Genomic DNA, 20,000 nt, shown 5'->3' on the forward strand with positions numbered 1-20,000 from the left:
GGGGTGTGAGTGTGATGAAGTGCGTTAGTGTGTGGTAGTGTGTTGGGGTGTGAGTGTGATGAAGTGTGTTAGTGTGTGGTAGTGTGTTGGGGTGTGAGTGTGATGAAGTGTGTTAGTGTGTGGTAGTGTGTTGGGGTGTGAGTGTGATGAAGTGCGTTAGTGTGTGGTAGTGTGTTGGGGAGTGAGTGTGATGAAGTGCGTTAGTGTGTGGTAGTGTGTTGGGGTGTGAGTGTGATGAAGTGCGTTAGTGTGTGGGAGTGTGTTGGGGTGTGAGTGTGATGAAGTGCGTTAGTGTGTGTTAGTGTGTTGGGGCGTGAGTGTGATGAAGTGCGTTAGTGTGTGGTAGTGTGTTGGGGCGTGAGTGTGATGAAGTGCGTTAGTGTGTGGTAGTGTGTTGGGGCGTGAGTGTGATGAAGTGCGTTAGTGTGTGGTAGTGTGTTGGGGAGTGAGTGTGATGAAGTGCGTTAGTGTGTGGTAGTGTGTTGGGGTGTGAGTGTGATGAAGTGCGTTAGTGTGTGGGAGTGTGTTGGGGTGTGAGTGTGATGAAGTGCGTTAGTGTGTGGTAGTGTGTTGGGGCGTGAGTGTGATGAAGTGCGTTAGTGTGTGGGAGTGTGTTGGGGTGTGAGTGTGATGAAGTGCGTTAGTGTGTGTTAGTGTGTTGGGGTGTGAGTGTGATGAAGTGCGTTAGTGTGTGGTAGTGTGTTGGGGAGTGAGTGTGATGAAGTGCGTTAGTGTGTGGTAGTGTGTTGGGGTGTGAGTGTGATGAAGTGCGTTAGTGTGTGGTAGTGTGTTGGGGAGTGAGTGTGATGAAGTGCGTTAGTGTGTGGTAGTGTGTTGGGGTGTGAGTGTGATGAAGTGCGTTAGTGTGTGGTAGTGTGTTGGGGTGTGAGTGTGATGAAGTGCGTTAGTGTGTGGTAGTGTGTTGGGGTGTGAGTGTGATGAAGTGCGTTAGTGTGTGGTAGTGTGTTGGGGTGTGAGTGTGATGAAGTGCGTTAGTGTGTGGTAGTGTGTTGGGGCGTGAGTGTGATGAAGTGCGTTAGTGTGTGGTAGTGTGTTGGGGTGTGAGTGTGATGAAGTGCGTTAGTGTGTGGTAGTGTGTTGGGGTGTGAGTGTGATGAAGTGCGTTAGTGTGTGGTAGTGTGTTGGGGTGTGAGTGTGATGAAGTGCGTTAGTGTGTGGTAGTGTGTTGGGGTGTGAGTGTGATGAAGTGCGTTAGTGTGTGGTAGTGTGTTGGGGTGTGAGTGTGATGAAGTGCGTTAGTGTGTGGGAGTGTGTTGGGGTGTGAGTGTGATGAAGTGTGTTAGTGTGTGGTAGTGTGTTGGGGTGTGAGTGTGATGAAGTGCGTTAGTGTGTGGGAGTGTGTTGGGGTGTGAGTGTGATGAAGTGCGTTAGTGTGTGTTAGTGTGTTGGGGTGTGAGTGTGATGAAGTGCGTTAGTGTGTGGTAGTGTGTTGGGGAGTGAGTGTGATGAAGTGCGTTAGTGTGTGGTAGTGTGTTGGGGCGTGAGTGTGATGAAGTGCGTTAGTGTGTGGTAGTGTGTTGGGGCGTGAGTGTGATGAAGTGCGTTAGTGTGTGGTAGTGTGTTGGGGTGTGAGTGTGATGAAGTGCGTTAGTGTGTGGTAGTGTGTTGGGGAGTGAGTGTGATGAAGTGCGTTAGTGTGTGTTAGTGTGTTGGGGTGTGTGATGAAGTGCGTTAGTGTGTGTTAGTGTGTTGGGGTGTGAGTGTGATGAAGTGTGTTAGTGTGTGGTAGTGTGTTGGGGCGTGAGTGTGATGAAGTGCGTTAGTGTGTGGTAGTGTGTTGGGGCGTGAGTGTGATGAAGTGCGTTAGTGTGTGGTAGTGTGTTGGGGCGTGAGTGTGATGAAGTGCGTTAGTGTGTGGTAGTGTGTTGGGGCGTGAGTGTGATGAAGTGCGTTAGTGTGTGGTAGTGTGTTGGGGCGTGAGTGTGATGAAGTGCGTTAGTGTGTGGTAGTGTGTTGGGGCGTGAGTGTGATGAAGTGCGTTAGTGTGTGGTAGTGTGTTGGGGTGTGAGTGTGATGAAGTGTGTTAGTGTGTGGTAGTGTGTTGGGGTGTGAGTGTGATGAAGTGAGTTAGTGTGTGGTAGTGTGTTGGGGTGTGAGTGTGATGAAGTGCGTTAGTGTGTGGGAGTGTGTTGGGGTGTGAGTGTGATGAAGTGCGTTAGTGTGTGGTAGTGTGTTGGGGTGTGAGTGTGATGAAGTGCGTTAGTGTGTGGTAGTGTGTTGGGGTGTGAGTGTGATGAAGTGCGTTAGTGTGTGGTAGTGTGTTGGGGTGTGAGTGTGATGAAGTGCGTTAGTGTGTGGTAGTGTGTTGGGGTGTGAGTGTGATGAAGTGTGTTAGTGTGTGGTAGTGTGTTGGGGTGTGAGTGTGATGAAGTGCGTTAGTGTGTGGTAGTGTGTTGGGGTGTGAGTGTGATGAAGTGCGTTAGTGTGTGGTAGTGTGTTGGGGTGTGAGTGTGATGAAGTGCGTTAGTGTGTGGTAGTGTGTTGGGGTGTGAGTGTGATGAAGTGCGTTAGTGTGTGGTAGTGTGTTGGGGTGTGAGTGTGATGAAGTGCGTTAGTGTGTGGTAGTGTGTTGGGGTGTGAGTGTGATGAAGTGCGTTAGTGTGTGGTAGTGTGTTGGGGTGTGAGTGTGATGAAGTGCGTTAGTGTGTGGTAGTGTGTTGGGGCGTGAGTGTGATGAAGTGCGTTAGTGTGTGTTAGTGTGTTGGGGTGTGAGTGTGATGAAGTGCGTTAGTGTGTGGTAGTGTGTTGGGGCGTGAGTGTGATGAAGTGCGTTAGTGTGTGGTAGTGTGTTGGGGTGTGAGTGTGATGAAGTGTGTTAGTGTGTGGTAGTGTGTTGGGGTGTGAGTGTGATGAAGTGAGTTAGTGTGTGGTAGTGTGTTGGGGTGTGAGTGTGATGAAGTGCGTTCGTGTGTGGGAGTGTGTTGGGGTGTGAGTGTGATGAAGTGCGTTAGTGTGTGGTAGTGTGTTGGGGTGTGAGTGTGATGAAGTGCGTTAGTGTGTGGTAGTGTGTTGGGGTGTGAGTGTGATGAAGTGCGTTAGTGTGTGGTAGTGTGTTGGGGTGTGAGTGTGATGAAGTGCGTTAGTGTGTGGTAGTGTGTTGGGGTGTGAGTGTGATGAAGTGCGTTAGTGTGTGGTAGTGTGTTGGGGTGTGAGTGTGATGAAGTGCGTTAGTGTGTGGTAGTGTGTTGGGGTGTGAGTGTGATGAAGTGTGTTAGTGTGTGGTAGTGTGTTGGGGTGTGAGTGTGATGAAGTGAGTTAGTGTGTGGGAGTGTGTTGGGGTGTGAGTGTGATGAAGTGCGTTAGTGTGTGGTAGTGTGTTGGGGTGTGAGTGTGATGAAGTGCGTTAGTGTGTGGTAGTGTGTTGGGGTGTGAGTGTGATGAAGTGCGTTAGTGTGTGGTAGTGTGTTGGGGTGTGAGTGTGATGAAGTGCGTTAGTGTGTGGTAGTGTGTTGGGGTGTGAGTGTGATGAAGTGCGTTAGTGTGTGTTAGTGTGTTGGGGTGTGAGTGTGATGAAGTGCGTTAGTGTGTGTTAGTGTGTTGGGGCGTGAGTGTGATGAAGTGCGTTAGTGTGTGTTAGTGTGTTGGGGCGTGAGTGTGATGAAGTGCGTTAGTGTGTGTTAGTGTGTTGGGGCGTGAGTGTGATGAAGTGCGTTAGTGTGTGGTAGTGTGTTGGGGCGTGAGTGTGATGAAGTGCGTTAGTGTGTGGTAGTGTGTTGGGGCGTGAGTGTGATGAAGTGCGTTAGTGTGTGGTAGTGTGTTGGGGAGTGAGTGTGATGAAGTGCGTTAGTGTGTGGTAGTGTGTTGGGGAGTGAGTGTGATGAAGTGCGTTAGTGTGTGGTAGTGTGTTGGGGCGTGAGTGTGATGAAGTGCGTTAGTGTGTGGTAGTGTGTTGGGGTGTGAGTGTGATGAAGTGCGTTAGTGTGTGGTAGTGTGTTGGGGTGTGAGTGTGATGAAGTGCGTTAGTGTGTGGTAGTGTGTTGGGGCGTGAGTGTGATGAAGTGCGTTAGTGTGTGGTAGTGTGTTGGGGCGTGAGTGTGATGAAGTGCGTTAGTGTGTGGTAGTGTGTTGGGGTGTGAGTGTGATGAAGTGCGTTAGTGTGTGGTAGTGTGTTGGGGTGTGAGTGTGATGAAGTGTGTTAGTGTGTGTTAGTGTGTTGGGGTGTGAGTGTGATGAAGTGCGTTAGTGTGTGTTAGTGTGTTGGGGTGTGAGTGTGATGAAGTGCGTTAGTGTGTGTTAGTGTGTTGGGGTGTGAGTGTGATGAAGTGCGTTAGTGTGTGTTAGTGTGTTGGGGTGTGAGTGTGATGAAGTGCGTTAGTGTGTGTTAGTGTGTTGGGGTGTGAGTGTGATGAAGTGCGTTAGTGTGTGGTAGTGTGTTGGGGTGTGAGTGTGATGAAGTGCGTTAGTGTGTGTTAGTGTGTTGGGGTGTGAGTGTGATGAAGTGCGTTAGTGTGTGTTAGTGTGTTGGGGTGTGAGTGTGATGAAGTGCGTTAGTGTGTGTTAGTGTGTTGGGGCGTGAGTGTGATGAAGTGCGTTAGTGTGTGGTAGTGTGTTGGGGCGTGAGTGTGATGAAGTGCGTTAGTGTGTGGTAGTGTGTTGGGGCGTGAGTGTGATGAAGTGCGTTAGTGTGTGGTAGTGTGTTGGGGCGTGAGTGTGATGAAGTGCGTTAGTGTGTGGTAGTGTGTTGGGGAGTGAGTGTGATGAAGTGCGTTAGTGTGTGGTAGTGTGTTGGGGCGTGAGTGTGATGAAGTGCGTTAGTGTGTGGTAGTGTGTTGGGGCGTGAGTGTGATGAAGTGCGTTAGTGTGTGGTAGTGTGTTGGGGCGTGAGTGTGATGAAGTGCGTTAGTGTGTGGTAGTGTGTTGGGGTGTGAGTGTGATGAAGTGCGTTAGTGTGTGGTAGTGTGTTGGGGCGTGAGTGTGATGAAGTGCGTTAGTGTGTGGTAGTGTGTTGGGGCGTGAGTGTGATGAAGTGCGTTAGTGTGTGGTAGTGTGTTGGGGAGTGAGTGTGATGAAGTGCGTTAGTGTGTGGTAGTGTGTTGGGGAGTGAGTGTGATGAAGTGCGTTAGTGTGTGGTAGTGTGTTGGGGAGTGAGTGTGATGAAGTGCGTTAGTGTGTGGTAGTGTGTTGGGGAGTGAGTGTGATGAAGTGCGTTAGTGTGTGTTAGTGTGTTGGGGTGTGAGTGTGATGAAGTGCGTTAGTGTGTGTTAGTGTGTTGGGGTGTGAGTGTGATGAAGTGCGTTAGTGTGTGTTAGTGTGTTGGGGTGTGAGTGTGATGAAGTGCGTTAGTGTGTGTTAGTGTGTTGGGGTGTGAGTGTGATGAAGTGCGTTAGTGTGTGTTAGTGTGTTGGGGTGTGAGTGTGATGAAGTGCGTTAGTGTGTGTTAGTGTGTTGGGGTGTGAGTGTGATGAAGTGCGTTAGTGTGTGGTAGTGTGTTGGGGTGTGAGTGTGATGAAGTGCGTTAGTGTGTGTTAGTGTGTTGGGGTGTGAGTGTGATGAAGTGCGTTAGTGTGTGTTAGTGTGTTGGGGTGTGAGTGTGATGAAGTGCGTTAGTGTGTGTTAGTGTGTTGGGGTGTGAGTGTGATGAAGTGCGTTAGTGTGTGGTAGTGTGTTGGGGTGTGAGTGTGATGAAGTGTGTTAGTGTGTGTTAGTGTGTTGGGGTGTGAGTGTGATGAAGTGCGTTAGTGTGTGTTAGTGTGTTGGGGTGTGAGTGTGATGAAGTGCATTAGTGTGTGTTAGTGTGTTGGGGTGTGAGTGTGATGAAGTGCGTTAGTGTGTGTTAGTGTGTTGGGGTGTGAGTGTGATGAAGTGCGTTAGTGTGTGGTAGTGTGTTGGGGTGTGAGTGTGATGAAGTGCGTTAGTGTGTGTTAGTGTGTTGGGGTGTGAGTGTGATGAAGTGCGTTAGTGTGTGTTAGTGTGTTGGGGTGTGAGTGTGATGAAGTGCGTTAGTGTGTGGTAGTGTGTTGGGGTGTGAGTGTGATGAAGTGCGTTAGTGTGTGGTAGTGTGTTGGGGTGTGAGTGTGATGAAGTGTGTTAGTGTGTGTTAGTGTGTTGGGGTGTGAGTGTGATGAAGTGCGTTAGTGTGTGTTAGTGTGTTGGGGTGTGAGTGTGATGAAGTGCGTTAGTGTGTGTTAGTGTGTTGGGGTGTGAGTGTGATGAAGTGCGTTAGTGTGTGTTAGTGTGTTGGGGTGTGAGTGTGATGAAGTGCGTTAGTGTGTGGTAGTGTGTTGGGGTGTGAGTGTGATGAAGTGCGTTAGTGTGTGTTAGTGTGTTGGGGTGTGAGTGTGATGAAGTGCGTTAGTGTGTGTTAGTGTGTTGGGGTGTGAGTGTGATGAAGTGCGTTAGTGTGTGTTAGTGTGTTGGGGTGTGAGTGTGATGAAGTGTGTTAGTGTGCTGTGGAGTGTTAGTGTGTTACACAGTGCTGCTATTTCTGCAGTGCAGGGAGGAGTGAGGAGGGAGTGAGTAGGTAGGAGGGGGGTGGGGGGGTGAGTAGGTAGGAGGGGGGTGGGGCAGTGAGTAGGTAGGAGGGGGGGTGGGGGAGTGAGTAGGTAGGAGGGGGGTGGGGGGTGAGTAGGTAGGAGGGGGGTGGGGCAGTGAGTAGGTAGGAGGGGGGTGAGGGAGTGAGTAGGTAGGAGGGGGGTGGGGGGTGAGTAGGTAGGAGGGGGGTGGGGGAGTGAGTAGGTAGGAGGGGGGTGGGGGGTGAGTAGGTAGGAGGTGGGTGGGGGAGTGAGTAGGTAGGAGGGGGGTGGGGGGTGAGTAGGTAGGAGGTGGGTGGGGGAGTGAGTAGGTAGGAGGGGGTGAGGGAGTGAGTAGGTAGGAGGGGGGTGGGGGGTGAGTAGGTAGGAGGTGGGTGGGGGAGTGAGTAGGTAGGAGGGGGTGAGGTGGGGGAGTGAGTAGATAGGAGGGGGGTGGGGGAGTGAGTAGGTAGGAGGGGGGTGGGGGGTGAGTAGGTAGGAGGGGGGTGGGGGAGTGAGTAGGTATGAGGGGGGTGGGGGAGTGAGTAGGTAGGAGGGGGGTGGGGGGTGAGTAGGTAGGAGGTGGGTGGGGGAGTGAGTAGGTAGGAGGGGGTGAGGTGGGGGAGTGAGTAGATAGGAGGGGGGTGGGGGAGTGAGTAGGTAGGAGGGGGGTGGGGGGTGAGTAGGTAGGAGGGGGGTGGGGGAGTGAGTAGGTATGTGGGGGGTGGGGGAGTGAGTAGGTAGGAGGGGGGTGGGGGAGTGAGTAGGTAGGAGGGGGGTGGGGGGTGAGTAGGTAGGAGGGGGTGAGGTGGGGGAGTGAGTAGGTAGGAGGGGGGTGGGGAGTGAGTAGGTATGAGGGGGGTGGGGGAGTGAGTAGGTAGGAGGGGGGTGGGGGAGTGAGTAGGTAGGAGGGGGGTGGGGGGTGAGTAGGTAGGAGGGGGTGAGGTGGGGGAGTGAGTAGGTAGGAGGGGGGTGGGGGAGTGAGTAGGTATGAGGGGGGTGGGGGAGTGAGTAGGTAGGAGGGGGGTGGGGGGTGAGTAGGTAGGAGGTGGGTGGGGGAGTGAGTAGGTAGGAGGGGGTGAGGTGGGGGAGTGAGTAGATAGGAGGGGGGTGGGGGAGTGAGTAGGTAGGAGGGGGGTGGGGGGTGAGTAGGTAGGAGGGGGGTGGGGGAGTGAGTAGGTATGAGGGGGGTGGGGGAGTGAGTAGGTAGGAGGGGGGTGGGGGAGTGAGTAGGTAGGAGGGGGGTGGGGGGTGAGTAGGTAGGAGGGGGTGAGGTGGGGGAGTGAGTAGGTAGGAGGGGGGTGGGGAGTGAGTAGGTAGGAGGGGGTGAGGTGGGGGAGTGAGGAGAGGTTTAGGACACAGCCTCAGTGCCGTGTTGCAGCAGATGAGAACCTCAGTGTTGATGGAACACCTGAACATGTGTGGAGGAGTCAGGTGTGTCATTTTCCGTGGATAAAACATACCATCCATCTGTGTCATTGTGTGTGTGTGTGTGTCCGTGCGTGTGTGTCCGTGCGTGTGTGTGTGTGTGTGTGTGTGTGTGTGTGCGCGTGCATGTGTGTGTGTGTGTGTCCGTGCGTGTGTGTGTGTGTGTGTGCGCGTGCATGTGTGTGCGTGTGTGTGTGTGTGTGTGTGTGTGTGTGCGCGTGCATGTGTGTGTGTGTGTGTCCGTGCGTGTGTGTGTGTGTGTGTGTGTGTGCGCGTGCATGTGTGTGCGTGTGTGTGTGTGTGTGTGTGTGTGTGCGCGTGCATGTGTGTGTGTGTGTGCGCGTGCATGTGTGTGTGTGTGTGCGCGTGCATGTGTGTGTGTGTGTCCGTGCGTGTGTGTGTGTGCGTGTGTGCGCGTGCGTGTGTGTGCGTGTGTGTGTGGGGCTAATGAGTGCCTTTTCACTGATGTGTCAGGTCAGAGTAAAGACAGGAAGGTGGGCAGGACAGAGGCGTGGGGGGAGCAGAGGGGTTGGAGTCAACAGGGAGTTGATGGAGGGGCGGGGACAGGAAGGGGGACAAGGGGGTAGTTAGGGGGAGGGGGGGTGTTGGGCTCTGCCTGTTCCACTGAGTGTTTTTATTGTAATTAGTGTCACTGATCACACACATGAACTGGAGACCTGTGCAGGTCTGAGCTCAGCCTTTACATCAACGCCAGGATTCGAACCCACACTGTAAAACCTGTTCTATTCCTGAAAAGTGCTGTAGAACGCTCAGACGCTGAGGATTACAGCGGGAGCTCCGCTTCTGTAACGTGGCGCTTACTGTACATCATCAGAACGCAGTGGTGCCACACGGCGACTGTGGGATCGCAACCTGAGGCTGGCACGCCAGTGACATTCTTAAACTCCCTCAAACACACACATACACACACGCTCAAACTTGGATAAACATACACACACACACACACACACACACTTGAACTCGGATAAACACACACACACACACACACGCTTGAACTCAGATAAACACACACACACACACACACACACACACACACACACACACACACACACACACACACACACACAGGAGCCTCTACAGGCTTCAGCCAAAGGCTGAGCCAATAATTCACCTCTTTTTCATTTCAAACCGTTTCTCTCTTTTTCTCCTCACACTCGTCCCTCACTCCATCCCTCACTCCATCCCTCACTCCATCCCTCCATCCCTCACTCCATCCCTCACTCCATCCACATCTCATCCTCCTCTTTCAAGAGCTACAAGATGAAGACAATCAGAAACAGGATCAGAAACATCATCATCATCATCATCATCATCATAACTAGAACTAAAGCTGATTTATAAATGCAAAAAAAAAATCACATGACTGGAAACGGCGATGGCGGTTTTCACACCTGCAGTGAAACGAGACCCGACGAACACAACATTACAACTAACGACTTATTTTTTTACTCAGCCAAGACCGGTGGAAAAAAAACACTGTTTCTGTATCCAGGTGGTGGCGCTATACCTCACTAGAACTAAATTCCAATCAGATACAAATGACTAGAACAAGAACCAGAACCAGAACCCATTTCAGCAGAACCAATAGTGTTACAGCTTTAATTCAGCGTGTTATTAAAGCGCAGATTCCATAATGAAGCTCATGAATAATTCACTAATTTACCTGTTTTACTCACCTCCCTCTCTCTGTCTTACTCTCTCTCTGTCTCACTCTCTCACACTCTCTGTCTCACTCTCTCACACACTCTCTGCCTCACTTTCACACTCACTCTCCGCTCTGTCTCACTCTCACACACCCTCTCGCTGTATCTGTCTCACTCTCACACTGTCTCTCTCTCTCTCTCTCTCTCTCTCTCACACTGTCTCTCTCTCTCTCTCTCTCTCTCTCTCTCTCACTGTCTCTCTCTGTGTCTCACTCTAACACTGTCTCTCTGTCTGTCTCTCTCTCTGTGTATCACTCTCACACTCTCTCACTGACTGTCTCTCTCTGTGTCTCACTCTCACACTGTCTCTCTCTCTCTCTCTCTCTCTGTCTCTCTCTCACTGTCTCTCTCTGTGTCTCACTCTAACACTGTCTCTCTGTCTGTCTCTCTCTCTGTGTCTCACTCTCACACTCTCTCTCTCTCTCTCACTGTCTCTCTGTCTCACTCTCACACTGTCTCTCTCTCTCTCTCTCTCTCTCTCTCTCACTGTCTCTCTCTCTGTCTCACTCTCACACTGTCTCTCTCTCTTTCTCTCTCTCTCACTGTCTCTTTCTGTGTCTCACTCTCACACTCTCTCTCTCTGAAGGGAGAATAGCAGTGAGATGCTGAAAATAACAGATTTCTAAACATATCTCCATTTTGAAAAACTGACTCATCTTTTCATCACTCTTGAGAGAGAGAGAGAGAGAGAGAGAGAGAGAGAGAGAGAGAGAGAGTTATAATACAGTTTTATGGCATATTTATTTTTAAGTTTATGGAATTATAAATACAATACCAGTCAAATGTTTGTACACCCCACTCTCCTCATTGATAGGCGTTCCTGTATTGGGACTCTCTACAGTGTAGAACAAAACTGAAGACATCAAAACTCTGAAGTAACATCTGGAACACACCTGGAATCATGTGGTAAATGTCAGGATGCAGGCACTTGTGGATGCCAGTGCAGGGGAGAGCGAGCGCATCCCAAACTGTCAGCAAATCCAAATCAGTAAGCTGAAGACATAGTGAGAGACGGACACGGGTCGGTCGATCAACTAACAGGATGTCAAAGGGCAGGCGAGGAAACAGAGTCGGAAAATAAACATAAACTGAGCCAAAACACGAGCAGTCAGGCAGGAAGTCAGAAGGCTTGGTATGATCAGGTACAGAGACACAGAATGATACGTCACAACAGGTGTTTGTGACTGCTGAGCTTATATAGGGAAGCGATTACTGGCAAACAGGAGACAGGTGCACTGATTAGTATTCCGGAGACGAGGGGCGCTGTGGTGCTTGGGAGTTGTAGTCTGGAGTGGCCATGTTTGGAGGCTGCTCCGAGCTCAGGTTTTCAGCGTTTTAACAGCAAAATGTTAAAAATGTTTTATATCTATATATATTCCATTCAGTGTATCCAGTGTTTCCCTTGATGATGCTTTACACACTATTGTCATTCTCTATTAAGCAGCTTCATGAGGGAGTCACCTGGAACGCTTTTCGCTAACAGTTGTGTCTCGTCAAAAGGTCATTAGTGGATGAGTTTCTTACCTTCTTAATGTTTGAGATCAAACGGTAAATAATAAAAATACAGTGAATAGCCCTATAACACAACTGCAGTAATCCATATTACACCAAGAACCGAACAACTCAGTAAAGAGGAATGACATCCATCATTACGTTAAGACATGAAGTGACTTTTAATGAATAAAAATAAAGAAAAATACTGAATTAGAAGGGGTGCACTAACTTTTGACTGGTACTGTATATTAATTTTTGTATTTTCCATAACACACAGACATGTTATTACTATAGTCTAAGCAGAACAGTTACTGTGATGGTGTTGTACACATCTGTTCTACACTGTAACGGCTGTACACGGCTTATAAACACGATTCCGTTCCTTGGCAGTTTTGTTTCAGACCGAGTGGGCGGGGCATCTTAAAGATAAAATTATTGTTTTCTTTTTCTGTCGCCTTCCGTTAAAATGCAGTGAAGATTTTGAGTGTCGTCACTAGGAACAAATTGGGTGTGGTGAACTCAAATTAACCAATGAAGTGATATGTTTTAGCTCCGCCCACTCCAGATATCATACTGCGTGTGTGTGTTTCACTCACAAATACAACACATAAGAGAACAAACGTGTAACAACTTATGTTCATTTTGCCCTTAAATTTACAGATCAGATGTGAGCTTTATTATTATTCCAAACTGCTGCTAATGTACAAACTCCGACTTCAGGCTGTAGGCCACGCCCACCCAGCACAGTCTGATTATGATGAAGACTGATTTTCACTGTCACTATTTTTCCATCTGTGTCTGAGACAAAAAGACAGACAGATGGATAGATGGATAAGCTCCGTCTTCAGACTTCAGGCCACGCCTCCTACCTGTGCCTCTGACCTTATAGAGAAATTGTCCTCATGTTTACAGACAACAGAGCGTGTGTTAGAAAAACAGAACACCTCCACGCACTGCACACGCAGTCCAGCACGCTAAACCGGGGCCATGAATTTCCATTACCACTTTGTGACCTAAGTGTGTGTGTGTGCGTGCGTGCGTGTGTGTGTGTGATTCAGGTGGCAATGTAGCTTTAAGTGTTTCAGCGCCGGTGCTGTGATCTGTCTTATCTGTGAGCAGCAGAGCTGTAAGAGGTCATGATGAACTTAAGGTACAGTAATCCTCCTTTCATGGGAAGAAAAGAAGAATCAAAAGGGACACAGAGGTGTGTGTGTGTGTGTGTGTGTGTGTGTGTGTGAATAAATAAATATGAAGTCTCCATTAGTAAGTTTATCCTCTTTCACCTACAATCAATCTCCACCTGCTCTTTGTGACTCAGCACACACACACACACACACACACACACACACACACACAGTCGTTCCGTTTCCAAGACAACGGCACTCTTCAGATGAGAACACGTTGAAGGAATTTCAATGCTCTGTAAGACCAGGGAAAAGAATGAAGTTGTGTGTGTGTGTGTGTGTGTGTGTGTGTGTGCGCGTTATTTGCCACCAGCTAACCAGAAACCAATTGAGTCACATAAAACAGAACAGAGACATAACCTGCACTAAACACACACACACAATCTCCAGACTGTGTGTGTGTGTGTTTGATGAATGAGTAAAGTGAAAGACAAACAGACGAGGCCCACGCAGCAGACGGAGCTGAATATAAGCGTCTGTTTGTGTTCTCTGTGTTTGAGTCCAAAGGTTGAGTGTAGAGTTAATAATTCACACCATGTGATATAAAGACGGTCCAAAGTGCAGCGACGGCCACCTGCAACTCCACAACATCCCTCAGTGTAGGGTGTAGGGAACAAGGGCGGGAGCACAACCAGAACCTGAGCAGTGCCATCATGTTCTGTCACCAGTGTAAAACAGTAACAGTGGAGTTCTCGAACCCTGCAGAACAGAAGGAACCCCTCTGAGCACATCCTCAGTGGAGCAGTGATGGGGTTTATGGGCCCTATATAGTGTACAGGGTGTGTGGTTTGGGACACGCCCACAGTGCAGACATGTAAATAGTGAACTAAAACTTAACTCAGTTAGTGCACTATACCGTGCAAACAACGAGAAGAACATGCCTTTATTTATCACAGAAACATTACAGCACAGTGAAAGTCTTTTCTTCAGATTTCCCGGCTTGTTAGGAAGTTGGGGTCAGAGTGCAGGGTCAGCCGTGATACAGCAGCCCCTTATGGGCCTTACTCAAGGGCCCAACAGTGACAGCTTGGAGGTGTTGGGACTTGAACCCACACCCTTCTGATCAGTAACCCAGCACCTGAAGCGTTGAGCCTCTGCTGAACCAGTTCTCCAGTGAAGGGATGAGGGAGTGTGTGCATTAAAGAGAAGAAGAAGTGTGTGTTGTCTGTTCGAGAACGTTCTCGTCACCACAACATGGAGCTTTACACTCTGTATTAGTGTGTTAGTGTTCCTGATTCTTCAGTGTAGGTAACAGTGAATAGGGAACAGTGAATAGGGAACAGTGGGCTACTCAGGACGCAGACTCGGTGTCCTCTATGTGATGTTTTTGTGTAAATGGATTAAAATATGTTAGTAATGTTAATAATGAGATGACATAAATAAATAAATTAATTAATAAATTATAAAAGTGGAATACTGTACCTTAAGATCTCATTTCAGTCTCTGCTGACACTCAGATCCACAAACACACAGCCAGATTGGAATTTAAACTCATTTTTATTGAAATAGAACTTTTTTAATGAGATGAAAAAAATGTCACAAATATACAGTGTCATGAATAATTAATAAAATAATTTTAAAATAAATCACATGAGAAAACAATGGAACAGAAATGGGAATGTGTGCAGTTTTAAAATCCATTCAGATCACACATGATTACACACAGACGATACAGCACAGTGTGTGTGTGCGTGTGTGTGTGTGTGCGCGCGCGCGTGTGTGTGTGTGTGTGTGTGTGTGTGTGTGTGTGGTGAATGGACCCTGCTCACCCCCATGGTGCATACTCAATTACCTTCATATTTTTTCCTGTGGCTTCCCCGCAGTTTAATCTGACAGGAGATCATTACGCTCAGTACAGACACACAGTCCTCACCTTAAACCTGTCACTTTCCATCGTTTGTCTTTTTCTGGTCTTTTCTCTGCGCAGATGTTCACGCAAACAAACGTGCATTTGTGCGTTTAAGGCCTGATGGTTCACACTGTGTGAATTTTTTACCAATTTCCGTTGTAAAGCTGTAGACTGAGAATACGACGCACAAATCAACAACAACAAAAAAATAACTCAGTATTAACATTGCGTACAGTGTACATAAAAAAATTAAAAAATAAAACTTCAATCTCCGACTCACTAATGAGGCACAAGCATTTATTTTTGGCTCACTCTTTGAAGCTGCACATTAATGTGGCACCGTGTCATTTTGCCTCTTATACATACTCTTGACTCAGTGTGTGTTGCACTTGCTATATTACAGTTTTATAATATATTGTGATATTTTATTCTTAGACAATTCTTCCTGGTCCATATTCTTCTAAACGCAGTGCTGAATACTGAGGTAAATCACCGACCCGACTCTCAGCACACACCGACAGCCGACGAGTCACCAATCACAGTTTAAAGCTCAACCTTGTGATGCACACTGAGATGCTATTGCCCATTATAGTCTTCTTATAAAATGACGTGGTGTATGTAGTTTTAATGAAGCCCGGCACTTACTGTATGTGTGTTGGGTCGTGTTATGAGCAAAACTCTGGCGAGGACAGCAGCTGGAATTACCTGCCATTAATCCATGCAAACAATTTACTCTGGCTCCAACAAAATGAAGACCAACTAATTAAAGTCATTTTTCAAAGACAAAGTGTGTGTGTGTGTGTGTGTGTGTGCTTTTTTTCAACATTATTCACCCTAGTTCACACCTTTGTGCCTTCTTTTACAGCCCCTTGATTGAGTAGTTTTAATCATCAGAGAAGTAAAAGTCATGAAAAAGCAGTAAAACCCAAAGGAAATACTTCTTAAAATCATAAAAAAAATCAAACAAAGCCAGTGTTGTATCCTTCATTAAAACAAAACAAAGAAATAAAATATGAAGCAGGTTGTGGCATTAAATTGAAACTAAAGTGACAATGAGGTTTAATTTGCATAAATAAAAAAAAAATAGTCCTGATGCATGTTCACGCTTCACACCGTGTTTGAGGTTTTTCACAAAAGCTTTGCTTTGGATTTCAGTCCAAGCCCCTAATACATCCCCTTTGTCCACAGAATACTGGTGTGATACCCTGACATGCTTTGGAAATGATCTCCTACCTGTTTGGTGCTGTATTTCTGAGGGTTGGTCTTGTAGCTGTAATCCGAATACTGATCAGAGCCGGTCGAGTTGCTGTCTCCGGTCCCGACGAAGGTGTTTGCAGCCGGAAGATCTTGAACAGCCTGATGCTTTTTGGAAGCAGAAGGGGATTGTGGCTGCAGCTGAATGGAGGGCAAAGGGGAGTTTGACCGGTAGTGTCTCCCCAAATCGGGGCTTCCAGGAGGGTAATTGAGGGGCAGATGAATCCTGGGACTATCATTGTCATTAATCAGATTGAATTTTAAGCCTTTCTGAAGACTTGCCTCCTCATCATCCTCCAAGGACTTTGCTGGTTTTGGAGACTTGCCCTTCTTGCCCTTTTTGCCCTTGCTACTTTTGGTTCCTTGCTTGGGTGTGTAAAGATCTTTGGACTCTTTCTTTCCAGCTTGGTATCCACTCTTGGCTTCCTTCTGCAGACGGTGCCGGATAACAACCACCACCACAATGACCAGGATGACCCCAGTAATCCCTGCAAGGCTTCCATATACGATGTTGCTCTGCTGGACGCGGGCATATTCTGGGTCTCCAGCAATATCCCTTTCCAGAGGAGTGTAGAGACTGTGGCCAACCAGTGATTCCACCAGTGTGACGTTTCTGATTGTCTCGTTTACAAAGATGTGGACCAGCGCTATTGTGTGCTTGGCAGGTTTTCCCTTGTCACTGACTTTTACGACCAGACGGTGAAGGCCATTATGCTTCCGGGTGAATTCTTTGACAAGCATAATCTCACCATCCATTGGAGAAATGCGGAAAAGTCCATGAGGGTTTCCACCCACAATGGTGTAGTCTAACTCAGCATTCAATCCCATGTCAATGTCCTCTGCTTCCACTTTCTCCACACGTGTATCAGGGCTTGTCAGTGGTGGAAGGAACTTGTATGAGGAGTTGGAAGGTTTGGTGACGTAAGGCGCATTATCATTTTCATCAAGGACATTTATTGTAATTCCCACGTAAGAGGAACGAGGAGGATCACCACCATCAACAGCTTTTAGACGGAATGTGTAGGTGCTTTCCTTTTCCCGATCAAAGGAAATTCTCGAGAGGATAGTCCCTGTGCCGTTCTGAATCACAAACTTGCCATTGTCTGGTTCCACCGATAAGTGAACCTCAGCATTCTCACCTTTATCAACATCCATGACCGTCACCATTCCCACTGGACTGAGGGCAGGCATGTTTTCCAGTACAGAGAAACTGTAGCCATTTAACATGAACTTTGGATCATTGTCATTGCGGTCGAGCACATTAACCACAACTGTTGCGGTTCCTCTCATGCTTGGAACCCCTTTATCAGATGCTTCAACATGAAACTCGTAGCGTTCTCTGTGTTCACGGTCTAACTGGTTCATCACTTTGACCTCTCCCGTAATACGGTTGATCTCAAAGAGCCCCTTGATCGCTGAGTCTAAGATAATATTGTAGGTGAGCTCGGCATTGGTGCCGCTGTCTGCATCGGTGGCCACTACATCCAAAACCTTATCGCCTGGCTGATTCTCCTCTGGAAATTCCACCTCATACAGAGATGGAGAGAAAACGGGAGCATTATCATTCACATCTGTTACTTGGACCTTTAGCGAGTTGGTGCTAGAAAGAGCCGGGTTCCCTGAATCAACAGCTACAATTTCAATCCTGTATTCCTTAACCCGTTCATAATCCAGCGGTGTTGTGGTCTGCAGGAAATACTTCCTCCGACTTCCAGTGTCTGACGCTGAACGAAGCTGGAAAGGTACATCTCCTGCCACCACACAAGTCACCACTGCATTTTCACCCTCATCTCGATCTGTCACTTCCACCAGAGCCACAGGAGTTCCCACAGGCATGTCCTCAGAAATGTTAGCAATCCCATCCTCGTGAGCCACCAGGGCAAATCCGCGGATTCTGATGGACGGTGCGTTGTCATTCTTGTCCTTCACTGTGATGGTCACTAGGGCTTTGGAGCTCTTGGCTTGTGGGCCGTTGTCTCTGGCCTGGACATAGAATTTGAGCAGACTCACTTCCTCACGGTCCACTGGACTTTTGACGTAGATGATGCCGGTGTTTCGGTCGATACTGAGGAGGCGCTGCACGATGGTCAGTGGCTGATAGATGGCATATGTGACCATGCCGTTATCTCCCAGGTCAGCATCATTGGCCTTCACCTAGTCCAAAAGAACAGAAGAGGTTGTATGATAAAATCTACCATTCTTTAATAAAAGATGAACAATCAAGGTCAGGGATAAGAGGTTAATCTACTGCAGGGGTCAGAGTAAAATCACAAGCAGTGAAACCCTGAAAAACAACCCAAATAAACTAACTCAACAGAAAACTTGAAGACTGAATACAAGTAAGAAAACACATCCAGAGAGAATGACATCATAAACTAGCCAAAGGTGGAACTGATAATTGGGGCGGAGAGAGCAGGAAGGCTCCAGACAGGAAGTGGAGAAAGATTCAAACATATTAGTTTCAATTCAGGCAGTTTAATTTGATCCATTATCATCCATCTTTGTCTATATGAAATACAAATTACCTTCCCATAACCCTGCAGTTAATGCAGATGGTGGACTTTAAAGGGTTAACTCTGGGAGATCATTAAATTAACAGTCTGTATATCGTGGTGAAATGTATAAAGATGGAAGGAGGATGGAGTTGGTGGGGGTATAGAAAAACAACACCAAGGGTTTTTTCTCTTTTTTTCCCCCTCAAACGTCATTATCTGCTGAAAATGCCCTGAAACCTGATTCACAAGGAGAATAAAGCTTATCTTACTCTGGCTAGCATCAAAAATATCACCATACACATTAAAAACTCTGCCTACAAATATGATAACCTAATAATCCCATTTACAAAGTAACTCCAGATATCTGCTGGTTATCATATCTGCTCTGAGGACAGTCAACAAATCTTGTAGTGTTTGCTTGTGTCCTTTCTAAAGGTTATTTATGCAAAAAAGTTTTTTTTTTTCCTCTGGAACCTGAAGGAATGATACTGTATGTCTCTGAATTTTCATTTCAGATGGAGCCTCATGAGTATTTGAATAAATCATCAGTGTCACGGCTTCCCTGTCCCGCTAAACGAAAACAATCATGTGGTGTAACTTCTGCCGCTCACATGCACCTGAGAATGAGATATAAAGCATAATTTATAAGACTATTCACTCAGCAGAGGCCATTACTGCATCGAGATGACATCAGTGACAAAAATTTACACCACACAAAATTTACACTCAGCAGAGGACGTGTCAGCTCATCCCGAAAGTGCATTACACTAATTAATGAAGCCGCAAAGCTTTCCACAAGCACCTTTTCATCTTCCTTAAAGAATTTGTGTTCGCAGCAATAAACAAGGCTAAAATGTACCAGAAGGAAAAGTGATCTTCTTTGAAACAAGGAAGGAAAAGACCAGTAAACCCATTTAATCTCAGAAAGCAATCATTCACAGAAGTGCATGAATCGCTAAGGACTTGTTAAAAAACCACGCCAGCTAGAACCGCTCGCAAATATCAGCCCAATTGGACACGCACCGAAATGCAATTTGTTTAATTTCAGCTGAAGGTCATCTCTGGCCTTCACTTCTCCCTTACAATTTGTCAAATAGAGTCTGAATGAGAAAATGATCCATTTCAAACGGAGCAGTCCGTATCATATCTTCACTGGCCGCTGTAACTGCTTCCGTTTGCTGGATCGCGCTTTCTTGTTCTCGTTGTGGATGAAACGCCATCACGGCTCCGCTCTCTGCATTACACAGCACAGCTCTAATCTGGGACAGTCATAAGATTATTCATGAGGCTTAAGTTATTATTGCTCTTCACGAGTCACTCTGTTTCATTTGCCAAACAAGCTGGGAATAAATTTCGCCTGATGTGCATTTGAAAAGCGTCTCGCTACAAACTGAAACACTCCGTCAACACGTCTCGTCCAAAGAAAATGTAAAAATTAAGCCTTTTTAATGCTGCCACGGCTCTGAAGAGAGATTATGAGGCCTGGAAGAGGAGGAGGAGGGGGGAGAGCGTTTCATGTGCTTTTTGAAAACAACTGTGTGTCATGGATTAATTGTTGACTGAGAGATTAAACGGCTTTAAAACAATTTTATGCGAGAGCAGCGCTCGCTCAGGTTCAGCTCCAGAATCAGACGCTGGGGTTCGCACTCGCGGACTAATTTTAGTCCTGACCGCGTTTCTCTGTGAGTCAATAATACTTCACTTGCATTTTAAGGGCAGGTCCTTACGCGAAGAGATTCACTGCCTGAGTAAATGTGACAGTTTGAGATTAGACGTGTGTGTGTGTGGAGATAAAGCCTCGGTTTCTGCATGAATAACAGAGAACATACGAGCTGTAACTCTGTCACTCACTCTCACTCATCACACACACCGAAGACAGCACACCTGTGACTTTACCTCACAGGTAATGAAGAGTGTGTGGGTTGTGTCTTTCCTATAAACCACCACACTCACTTTCACTACAGACAGAATGATGATGTTCTCGGCCTCTCCGTTTCCTCTTAATCCAATCTGCCTTCCTACATGCCGGCTCTTTCATCTACCAGCTCAAGCCCAGTTTGTGAGAGGATCGACGCGGTACATGAACAATTTATCCTTGATAC

At 47.5% G+C, this 20,000-nt stretch overlaps 1 protein-coding gene across 1 annotated transcript in view; it reads right to left on the minus strand.

Moving 5' to 3' along the window:
- Positions 1–20,000, minus strand: part of LOC132890371 (protocadherin-1-like) — a 160,864-nt gene that overhangs the window by 119,531 nt on the left and 21,333 nt on the right. The window contains 1 exon segment of the mRNA XM_060927179.1: positions 15,383–17,557. Within this exon segment, the coding sequence (XP_060783162.1) occupies positions 15,383–17,557 (2,175 nt within the window).

Source organism: Neoarius graeffei, chromosome 8, assembly GCF_027579695.1.
Source record: "Neoarius graeffei isolate fNeoGra1 chromosome 8, fNeoGra1.pri, whole genome shotgun sequence".
NCBI lineage: Eukaryota > Metazoa > Chordata > Actinopteri > Siluriformes > Ariidae > Neoarius > Neoarius graeffei.